At 38.6% G+C, this 12,617-nt stretch overlaps 1 protein-coding gene across 2 annotated transcripts in view; it reads left to right on the top strand.

Moving 5' to 3' along the window:
* The window catches only part of LOC118187151 (limulus clotting factor C-like), a 120,891-nt gene that overhangs the window by 51,903 nt on the left and 56,371 nt on the right, over positions 1-12,617 (top strand). For both annotated transcript variants that reach the window (XM_035357357.2, XM_035357356.2), the window contains exon 7: positions 1,448-1,654. In XM_035357357.2, the coding sequence (XP_035213248.1) occupies positions 1,448-1,654 (207 nt within the window). The remainder of the gene's footprint in view (positions 1-1,447; positions 1,655-12,617) is intronic.

Raw genomic sequence — 12,617 nt, forward strand, 5'->3', positions numbered from 1 at the left:
ATTAGTTCGTGAACAAATAGCAAATCTCTATTCCCGGCACGCTTCTAACATAAACTCTTTGTGAACTGTAAAAGAGCTACAAGCCCGTTTCCTGGAATCGGAGTAAATTCGCTCAGTAAAGTGAATCACTTCTTTGCATCAGTTCCGGAGCATATCGTCCAGCTCTGATGGAAAGTGCGGAGCTACTTGGCCCAAATGTCATTGAAGGTGGTATGTGACTTTCGGAAAGTTGAATTTAGGTCTGTTTCGTGGCAGTCAAATATCGTATCGCCGTTACAAAAGTGTACTTTGCTTTCGCTTCAGATATTTATCCGCTTTTTGATGCGAGCATCTGACTGGTCGTCAGGAGTGCTACATTTTTATTAGTACATAAGTTTCTAGAAAGTTCGTGCACTTTATTACTTTGTAGAGACATTAGGATATAATATATATATATATATATATGAGGCCAGAGAAATTAAAAATTAGCAACCGCCTTCGCCGGGAATCGAACCACGGACCTCTGGAATACCGGCCCGGCGTGCTACCGTTACACCACGAAGGCACGCTAGGGAAGTGGGAGAAATACCTTATATAATCCCCTTTTTAAAGGGCGACTAGGGTTTTAGGGGACCTAGTCGCCAAATCCTGGGTGTGGAGAATCATCATCCACAACCCTTTTAGTTCGGGCGCCACTGTAGAGACATTTGGATTTTCTTTCTTTTTTTTTTTTTTTTTTCTTTTTTTTTTTTTTTTGGAATCCAGAGAAATGAAAAATTAGCAACCGCCTTCGCCGGGAATCGAACCACGGACCTCTGGAATACCGGCTCAGCGTGCTAGCGTTACACCACGAAGGCACGCTAGGGAAGTGGGAGAAATACCTTATATAATCCCCTTTTTAAAGGGCGACTAGGGTTTTAGGGGACCTAGTCACCAAATCCTGCGCCACTGTAGAGACATTAGGATTTTTTATTTTTTTGTTTTTATTTTTTTATTTTTATTTTTTTTTTTTTTATTTTTATTTTTTTTATTTTTTATTTTTTTTATTTTTTTATTTTTTTTTTTTTTTTTGAGTCCAGAGAAATGAAAAATTAGCAACCGCCTTCGCCGGGAATCGAACCATGGACCTGTGGAATACCGGCCCAGCGTGCTACCGTTACACCACGAAGGCACGCTAGGGAAGTGGGAGAAATACCTTATAACTTTTTAATTGCTTTTTTAAGGCCAACAATATTATTAAAATATTTAACGATATTATTCTTGTAATAAATATTTAAAAATTACTTTGATTGTGTAATACTTGATGTTTTTTATCCTTTTCTGCTAATTTAATCATTGTTATTTTTTATGATAAACCATATCTTGTGATATCCCTTCGCTTTGTATCACTTTAGCGACACAGAAATGTTTTTCTGGAAAATACACCTACCTATTAGATACACCACTTACCTATTACAATGTATTTTAGAGGAATTGGCATCTTGTCCAGACCCAGGAAACGTTCAGTATGCGGACAGAACAATCCTTCCAGGTGCAGTTAAACGCGGAGGCCATTTTGTTCAAAATTCAAAAATTCAGTACAGTTGTAAACCTGGATTTGAGCTCATGGGAGAAGATACCATTCTCTGCCTTTTTGATAAAACATGGTCGTCAGAACCTCCATCTTGCATTAAAGGTATGTTGTAAAAATTAATTTCTTAAGTCATTGTTTCTTTGTTTACTTTTGGTATATTACTAATCACGAATTTGGAACCATGAACTAAAATTCATATCTAAAACATATGGCGGAAATTTTGTTCAAAATGAATGCGCATTATTAAAACATTTCAAACATAAGAGGGTTTCTGCCCCTTCTATTTGTGTAAAGTTATTTAATAATGAATGAGTTTCCTTAGCATCTACTACTTACAAAAAAGATAAACCGCCCAACCGGTATAGTGGTTAGCGTCGCTGACTGCCGTGCCGAAGACTCCGGGTTCTAATCCCGGAGAAGGCATGGATGTTTGTAAAAGTGTAGTGTACGTGCGGCATGGAGGCACTCTAAATATGCAACGAGCCGAAAGTCCTCTCGAGAGGTTAGTGGTAGAGAAAGAGGGGTGAGAGATCCTAGGACCCGTCCCCCGGGGCGCTCTTCATCAAAATTGGGGGCGGAACTGAGCTAAATAGCACTGTCACCTGTAACGTGCACAAGACTGTTTCCAACGACAGGCGTAAACTTGCGCTCGTGGACTTAAGATTACTATAGGTCCGACAAGTAAGCATAAGCAACAACAACAACAACAAAAAGATGAATGAGCTCTGCATTTAGTTATTTGACTAAATGCAGAGCTTTGAATAAATTCAATAACTAATAAAAACCGTACTTAATAACACGTTCTTCCTCTTCAGTGCAACAGTTTATTGGTTAATGAAGGAAACAATTAACTGGTACATTGACGAGTTCTTTATCGGAAGTGAAATGACTATCTAATGTTTGTAACAGAAAAGGATACAGGGGTTGGACAAAAATATGGAAACATCTTTAAAGAAACATGTTTCTTTGCTTAATATGGTGTAGGAAACCCGTTGGCATCCAAAACAACTTGCAGTCTTCTCGGAATGGATAAATACAGTTCCTGTATGTTTGCCAAGGGAATATTATACCATTCTTCCTGCAAAACGGTGGCAAGTTCAGATAACGATGTTGGCGGTGGATAACGAGAACGCACTTTCCGTTCCAATGTAGACCACAAAGGTTCGATAATATTCAGGTCTGGTGACTGTGCAGGCCAGGGGAGATGGGACAACTCATCCTCGTGCTCAGAAAACCAGTCCTGGACAATGTGAGCTGTGTGAACAGGGGCTTTGTCGTCTTGGAAGACACCATCACCATCGGGGAACAAAGTTTTTACCATGGGATGAACTTGATCGGCCAAAATGTTCACATATGTCTTGGCAGTCATGTGCCCTGACACAGTTATCATGGGGCTAGCAGAGAACCACGATATGGCTGTCCAAACCATAACAGAACCCCCGCCATGTTTCACTCTTGGCAACAAGCAGTCTGTATTAGAGGCTTGAGATGGCGTTCTCGATACGTAAACTCGGCCAGAAGTGGGAAACAATGTGAAAGAAGACTCGTGAGACCATATTACTCACTTCCACTGCTCTATAGTCCAGGCTTTATGACTTAAACACCACCTTTTCCTGTTACGGGCATTAGCATCACTGATGAGTGGCTTCTCAATTGCAGCACGGCCAGCAATTCCCTGTATGAAGCTCCCTTCTAATTGTTTTGGTACTCACAGGGTTCGGTAACACAACATTCATTTCAGCAGTAACTTTTGCAGCTGTGGTCTTCTTATTTTTCGTCACAATTGCTCTTAATGATGGTCTGTCACGATCACTCAGGACACACTTTCGTCCGCGCTGTGATTTAGCAGATGATGTTTTTTCGCTTTTCAAATATGCGGAATAAATCTTCGATACAGTACCACTTGAAACACTAAACACCTCGGCTACCTTGCTTACGGAAGCACCTACCATACGTGCTCCAACAATTTGCCCACGTTCGAAGTCTGTTAACTCTGACATAATGCAATGACAACCTCACATAACAGTACTCCGACAACAACTGAACTGTTTAGCACATTTACGAAGTTGTATAGGTGGCGTCAGTAGTCAAAAACGCCACCGCCACCTACATGTTTCATTAAAATCAATCTTTCTTTTCAAACATGCATTTCACAAGGTGTTTCCATATTTTTGTCCATCCACTGTAAAACGTTTAAAGTAACATGAAATCGTGGAAGTTTTCCAGATATGCGATAAGCGCAGAGAAAAACACCAGAAAAAATTCTTTCTGACGGTTTCACACCCCCTCATACACCATAGACTGAATCTCCTTTTTTTTTCCCTGGACGCTAGTCTTCACAGAAGCGAGCTTACAATACTGCAAGGTTCGATCTTCCATGACGTCACTGACTCATATTCTGCTCAAAAGTAATTGTTCTCTACTCTCTTTATATCTTTATTTCTCCCACTTCTATAAGTCAAGTAATGCCACTGAACTCGTGCGTTGAAAAGAGCTTAGCCATGCTACTCTACTGTCCTTGCTCAGAAGTATACCCAGCTCTCATCTCCAGTCATGATACTCTGCAGAAATGTTTCCTCTTCAGCTCATGCCGCTGCAGCAGTCTTTTTTCCTTTCAAGTGTCAAATGTTTGCATACTTATCTTATAGGCACTTTACAGGACTTAAACTTGTTAGGAATGACGTGATGGACTGATATATGTCCAATACTAACCATGATGATACTAAGGTTCAACAGTTATAAGGTTACACTTAGATAAGTTGTTTTAGTCATTTAACCATAACAGATGTGGAGCGAGTTATCGCAATGTCTAAGCTCATCGTCTAAGCTCATCTCAAGAAAGGTATAATAACCTTTTTATTTAAACAGAACTTGGAACATAAATGCACGCTTTTGTTCTATAATTACCACAGCTCGTACTGATGCAAATAATTAAAAACGAAAGGGAAACCGCAAAGCTGAAATATTTCAGCCATTAAAGCTTGTAAACGGATCCGGCTTTCATTTGCTTTGTGTTCGGTAATACTGAGCCTCGCGATATATATATAATACATCTATTGCATACGATCTATGGGTCTTAGCTGTTTGCCTAGACGTACACTGAAGTGACAAATGTCATGGGATACCTCCTAATATTTTGTCGGTCCTCCTTTTGCCCGGCGAAGTGCAGCAACTCGACGTGGCATGGACTTAACAAGTCGTTGGAAGTCTCCTGCAGGAATATTGAGCCATGCTGCCTCTACAGACGTTCATAATTGTGAAAGTGTTGACGGTCCAAGGTTTTGGGCACGAACTGACCTCTCGATGATGTCCCATAAATGTTCGATGGGATTCATGTCGGGCGATCTAGGTGGCCAGATCATTCGCTAGAATTGTCCAGAATGTTCTTCTAACCAATCGCGAACAATTGTGGCCCGGTGACATGGCGCATTGCCATCCATAAAAATCCCATCGTTGTTTGAGTACGTGAAGTCCATGAATGGCTGTAAGTGATCTCCAAGTAACTGAAGGTATCCGTGTCCAGTCAATGATCGGTTCAGTTGCACCAGAGGACCGAGTCCATGCCATGTAAAAACAGCTCAGACCACTATGGAACCACCACCAGCTTGAACATTGCCTTGTTGATAACTTGGGTCCACGGCTTCGTGGGGTCTGCGCCACACTCGAACCTTACCATTAGCTCTTACCAACTGAAATCGCGACTCATCTGACCAAGCCACGGTTTTCCATTCGTTTAGGGACCAACCGATATGCTCACGAGCCCACGAAAGTCGCTGCAGGCGATGTCGTGCTGTCAGTAAAGGCACTCGAGTCGGTCTTCTGCTGGCATAGCCCAAGGAAGACAAATTTCGCCGCACTGTCCTATCGGACACGTCCCTCGTACGTCCCACATTGATTTCCGCGGTTATTTGACGCAGTGTTGCTTGTCTGTGAACATTGACAACTGTCCGCAGACGTCGCTGGTCTCGGTCGTTAAATGCACGTGGTCGGCCACTTCGCTGTCCATTGTGGCATGTTATACCTGAAATTAGATACTTTCGGCACACTCTTGACACTGTGGATCTCGGAATGTTGAATTCCCTAACGATATCCGAAATGGAATAACCCATGCGTCTAGCTCCAACTACCATTCCGCGTTCAAAGTCTGTTAATTCTCGTCGTGCGGCCATAATCATGTCAAAGCCTCTGAACATGAATAACTTGAACACAAATGAAAGCCCTGCCAAAGCACTTCGCATTTATACATTTTCTACGCGATGCTACTGCCGTCTGTATATTTGCATATTGCTATCCCATGACTTTCATCACTTCAGTGTATATTCCCTATGCACGAAACAGGAGACGTGAATTGTCAGAGTATCCAACTTGCTTTCAGTTATCAGATGTCATGAGAGTCCTAACTACCATGTCTAAGCGAGTTTCATAACTCGGTGTCGTTTCCTAAAACCTATACATAATGAAGGCAAGATTCCACAATCGTCACGCTGGTGTTTGGTGAGACTTCCAACATGAAATTCCGATGCTAGTTTGATGCAGTGTTGTACGTCTAGCGTGTGTAACGTTTCTTGGCTGCTAACGCTGATCATATTCATCCAGAATCGTAGGACAGCCTATCAAAAAGTTTTCCTAGATTCTTTAATTATTCTTGAAATGGTCATATGAGGGAAATGCTAACTTCGCCTGATCTATGAAAAGCTTTGACTGATCTCACGAACTCCATGCATTAGATCGCCTCAAAATTCATTTAAATCCTACAATCTTGGCATCCTCAGGGTAGAAATAGCTCTATTTTCAGATGTCTATCACTTTACATATACAAAGATGACAGCAGCCAGATGCAGCATAGGTAACGTTACTATGTATTTTTCATAGGTTCCTATGTATGAATTTATTGATCACTCCACTGTGTTCGCAAGAGATGAAGAATTAACCTCTTAACTAAATTTTCAATAGCTTTGATTATTTATAAGATTTTTAATTTAAAAGTATTTCGCAGTATAAATAGAAACTTCACCTGATGTACACAAATTAGTTAAAAAGGATACTTTTGACGATATTCGTGAGTACAGAAGAATGAAATATGGCTTAGAAGAATGTCTAAACCTGTTCAAACACACTCCATATGTGTAATAGACACTTGTGCCCGTATTTCTTAGGAATTCCATTTCTTTCCCGAATTGCAGTGTAATACATATGCTAGAGTAGCATCTCTGAATAACATTCATCAATAAACTTTAGCTTGCAACATCATGCAAATTGTATGTGCCAGCTACTGATGTGGATATGGACATCACTTACTAAACATAGTTGCATGATAGCAATCGATATACTTATACATGTGAATCTATATCGTCTTCCGATTTTTTTTTTAATTGTTCTTCTCAAGCATATTTGTTTTGCGCAGGATAGAGTTCGCACCTAACAAAATTCTTTTTCTTTTTTTATGTTCTTATAAATGCTTTAAAGTAGTGTCTTCCATCCTTTTATCGAATTCCACTTACTTGAGACGCGAAATTCCACTTACTTTCAGGCTGCCTCCATTTAAATCAAGAAGAGATAGATTACCAGGCACAGTGCAGTGTACACAAGCCAGCGGTGAAGATATTGACAGAAGACAACGTTAAGAATGACTCTAATTACCAGTTTGCTTCTATTAGGGAACAGCTGGAATCTCTATCGAAATTTATTCACTTTAATGTAGAATTCCAGAAATATTATCCTATTTTGAGCGAGATGTATAGAGAGGTCAAAAAGAAACAGAATCGACAGGAAAATCAGACTGTAATCAACATTTACTTCATGCATGCAGCTGTAGAAGTAGTAGATGCTTATACGACAGGTAGAGATTGATAAAATTAAAGTCTCTTAAATTTATTAAATCACATTCTGTATGTTTCCCTCATGTTTAAAAGGCAGTTATAGGTAATGAAGCATTACGATAGCATTATGTAAGGACTGGATAAAAGGCATTGGCAATCGTGTCAGTAGTTCTGGAAAGACTTAATTACAATAGGTGCAAACAGGAACAGTCCTCCAGGAAGATCACCAGCTACCAGTTTCTGCCAAATTACTAGAAGTTGTCGTATACCATCAGCATGTCCATTTCAGCTGATGCTCCATTGGGGCTACTGTAAGGTATGGATAACCTCATCTGTATTGCAGTAATGCAATAAATCCAGATTGGTTATTTAATTTTGATGAAGAGATCATATTAACACGGGCTGGTATGATCATATTCACACGGGCTGGTGGGGCTGGTATTGAACGAATTTCAGTATCCCTATCGCCACCGTTGCCTGTGATAAACCTCGCTTCATTGGGCACTGCAGGGATGATGCATTGACACCCGCATTGCTGGGATGATGATGGGATTCGTCTCTTGAAATATCATCAGCGTCCAGTACTCAGCATGAAGCGAAGGCACTTGTAAAAGACCAGTTGCATCATTCTGCAAGACACTGCATGGTCTGCCACGGATCTCCTGTGAAGACTGCGATCGGAAGTATCTGAATCCCGATTCTTAACCGATATGACTCCATGTCATTGTGCTGTCTTTTCCAAAATGAAAGAACCCCTCTGAGACATTAATTACCACAGTAGACAGGATATCATTCATGATTTAGGGTGGTCACCGACGAACATCAACAGACGTGGACATGCTGAATGTCCCGATGTTTTCGAGTAACTTGTCAGAAGAAGGTAGACATGGCAGAGGATTGTATTCGACAACTGCAAGTGTTTGTATCTATAGTATATCTTTTCAGAACTGGTGATATGTCGCCACTACTTTTTGTAGCAGCTTCTGCTGATTCTAATCTTCTCGAATGATGTATTGTGCTTTCATTTTAGAAATACTGCATAATTTACCAAGATTTTTTCAGCTAAACTAGATTTTAAATGTTCGTATTACTTATTGGCTAATATATGAATGTTCTGAACATATTGTTTCAGTTAACTGCAATGAGATAACATGCTCTGTACATATTGTTTCAGTTAACTGCAATGAGATAATATGTTCTGTACATGTTATTTCAGTTAATTGTAATGTGATGACAGTTAAGGGGACTCATACACCTTAAAACCCATAAGATATTCGAATAGGTGACTGTTGCAAGAATTGGGATAACTTATTTATTTTAAAAGCAATCACTACCAACTTTTTACAGCTGACTACATAACATAGCTGCTTTCTGAAATAGTAATCAGAAAGTTTGTGTTGCAACAAATATTTTTATAATTTAATCCGTTTTGTGACAACATTTTCCGTCATGTTTCCAACTTGCGCGCACAGTTTAAAACATTTTGTTTCATAATTTAATTCCATATTTAATATATAGCTTTTATAACATCTGGAAACTACTGTGAACCTAAAATTATAAAATTTTCACGCTAAATTTTTATTTTATTTTGAGTTGAGTTTATAAAATGTATTTTATTAGAAAAATTTTTAATGTTTTCGTCCATAAAATTTTTCAGTATTAAAATATTCATCAGATTGTTGGTTCAGTTACAAAATAGTGCCCATATAAAGAATTCCATCAAATCTCAAGTATGTACCATTAGCCATTTTTAAAATATCATGCGCGCAAGGTGGAAACATGGCGAAATATTTTGTCACAAAGAGGATTAAATTACAAAAATATTTGTGGCAACACAAACTTTCTGGTTACTAGTTTCCAAAGCAGCTATATTATGTAGTCAGCTGTAAAAAATTGGAAGTAATTGCTTTTAAAATAAATAAAATATCCCAATTCTCGCAACTGTCACATATTCGAAGATCATGAGGAGTTTAAGGTGTACGAGTCCCCTTAAATAAGCTGCAATAAAATGATTAAATCTGAAAATGTGCTATCTACGAACGTAGAACTGCGAAATGATGTTAAATATCTGAAAACTCTGAAATAGGTCAGTTGTTTTTGAGTTACAGTAATTTAAATTCAAACTATATATTATCCCCTTACTGAATTTAGGAACTTGCAAATAAGATTATTTAACTAATACTCAGGAGTGCCTTCGCGTGAAGGTTTTAAATATTTTGGTAATTTTTGTCTCTTAATTAATAAATGTGGTATTAAATGCTATGTATTGTTTACCTCATCTTCAAAAGCTTGATCGTTTTATCAGGTGGTAAGTATTTTAATATTTGCTTACTATAATGAAACATACAGTTTAAATTATTTTAAAGGAATTTTAATGAATATGTAAACAATTAATTAAGAAGTTATTAGTCATTACGGTGGTAAATTATTATATAAGCAATGACACTCGTGTGCAAAATTACCGTATATACCCGCGTATAAGTCATATTTTGGACAAAAAAAAAAGACTTCAAAGTGGGGGGGGGGTCGACTTATACGCGGGGTCATAAGAAATTAAAAGAATCGGAAGGCCGATATTACGTTAATTGCTCAGTGGGTTAAAGATGCTTGGAACGAAATACCCTCTGAAATGATTATAAAATCATTTAAAAAATGTTGTATTAGCAACGAACTAGACGGCACGGAAGATGATACTGTTTTTGAAAGTGAAAATGACGACGAAGGCTCTAGTAGTGATTGCAACAATACAGAGTTCGAGACTGAAAATATGTATGATGACGAGCCAATGACGACAGAAGAGTTCTATGAAATGTTTGGCGAATCTGACCATGAATCGCACGTTGAAGGATTTTGATTTTAGTTATTTATCAAGGTATTTTTTTATCGTATATTTACTTTTTTTTCTCAGATGATTTTGAATAAATGTTGTACTTAAAAATTTTTTTTGAAGTTTCTCGATCGATTTCGGAAGTGGGGGGGGGTCGACTTATACGCGGGTTTCTTATTTTCTACGAATTTTTTATGTCGAAGTGGGGGGTCGACTTATACGCGGTATCGACTTATACGCGGGTATATACGGTAAAAGAATTTGCACATTATGTCGAATTTCTGAAAATTAATGGACAGATTTTAATTAAATTTGGTATGAATATGCATTTATAATAGCGAAAGAGATGCACCATTCAAAATTCATTTTATGTTTACATGATTATTAGTAAAGCTCATAGTGCAGGGATGTCCAAAATCCACGCTGTGATATTCAATTGAAAATGAGTCTAATGTGGGGTACCTCTCACAACGAGGTAGTGAGACGGCATACTGGAAAGGATGCAGTTAAAGATTTCCTGCGGCAGTCGATCACACTCCTGAAGCAAAGCAATTTTCAACTCCAGAATGCTTCTTGGAGGGTAACAGCAAATTTAAATTCTCTTTCCAAGAGCATCCTAAACATGCTCTATAAGTTTAAGGTCAGGAAATCTGTCTGGCCAATCCATGCGGCGAATAACCTCACTTTCTAGGTAATCGCCGTCCAGCTGACTTATGTGGACAAGCGTTGTCCTCCGTTAGCTAGAACTCAGGGCCAACTGTGCCCCTGAAAAGTCAAACATAGGGCTGTAAGATGTACCTCATACACCTTTATCCCTCATAACAGTCAAGAAGCCTTTGCCAAACCCAGCAGGGGTGTAGGACCATCCGAAATAATGCCTGGGAGGGATGGTATGATGTTCTAGGCTCTCTTTACAATACAATTGCGGTCAGAATCAGTGTCCAGGCTGAATCCGAATTCATCTATAAAAGACACGGTGCACCCCTGAAGTTTGTCCAAGGCGTATGTTGTCTTCACCATGCTAAACGCGCTGTCTTTGTGTGCTGCAGTGAACGGGAGCCAAACGGCAGTCTTCTGGCTATCTTATGAAGACTTCGGACAACTGTAGACCATGAAACTCGAGTTCTAGGGTCCGAAGTTCACATGAGAACTGTGAAGCTGCAGTGGCCAAATAACGATCTACATTCGACGGTGTGGATCTACATCGACCTTGTCCAGGCCTTCTCGGTATAAATCCGATGCCCTGAAACTGTTTTCACAAGCTGTAGACGACACTGAGCATTACATCGAGCTTTGTAGCCGCCTGTGCTTGGGATTGGTCTGCCTCCAATCTACGACAATTCTCCATCTCATTCCATTGTCCATTAGTTCGTGGCTGCCTATTAACAGAAACACGGCGAATGTCATGAAGGTGTACCAGCATACAAATCGCCAAAAATCCGTCTTACGCCTATGTCTCCTCCACAGTCACACCTCCGCAGACACGCAAGTGTACGCTTACGTATTCGTCTCTGAATATTTGCAATAATTCTTCGGCGGCATAATTGGTACCTTTGGTTTAATACCTTTCGTAAAAATAGACATAATTTTCAAATTCTTTTAATTTTGCCGAGTGTGGAATTAAGAATGTATTGATAGTTGTTTTAATAAATTATAAATACTTAAATCGTTTAACTTCTATTGAATTTTCTAAAAGAAGCTTTAAAGTACTTTTCTCTTGACGGAAATATGTACGCACGTTTATTTATATATCATTTTGTGCAACCCTAAGGAAATTATAAATTTCAAAACCAGTCTTGAAATTTCGAAATTAAAGTAATCTTGAACAAGCTATGTATAAGGACCTCAAAGTCAGCTGCAGAAATTTGCAGTGTTTCGTACGTAAACGAATTCCAGATTAAAAAAAATGGCTTGAGCTTCAAGGAAAAGTATTTTACGTCAAAACCTTGTTGGGGAAGAAAATATTCATTTACCTTTTGTTTCACATAAAACTGCGTCACATTTATTAATTACTTTAAATACATCTGCGGAATGCCTCTTCTATCAGAAACAAAAACATTTTCATCGGTCCAAGTATTTGAAAACCAGTGCTATGTGATACTTGTGAATTTGTCCAGTAATGAAATTGAAAAGCTTGGAATGTCATTACTAAGTTTTTGAATAAACGTTAAGTTGCTGATTATATGGCCTTAGTTAAGTACATCCTAGCCCTCGATTTACGCAGAAAATAAGTTCTACACAAAACCGTGTAAATGGAAATCTTGGATTTTGCTATGTAAAACCGAGTGAAACAAAAAAAAACGTTTTGTAAAAATTTTGTACCAAGTTTTGTAAAAATCGCACGAGTACTTTTTAAAAAAATAGCTCTCAAAATTTTAGCTCCTCCATGTTAATTGAGTTTGGTATATATTGATTAATC

The sequence above is a fragment of the Stegodyphus dumicola genome, chromosome 10 (genome assembly GCF_044657685.1).
Source record: "Stegodyphus dumicola isolate Sdum_Otavi_A_Nest chromosome 10, ASM4465768v1".
Taxonomy (NCBI): Eukaryota; Metazoa; Arthropoda; class Arachnida; order Araneae; family Eresidae; genus Stegodyphus; species Stegodyphus dumicola.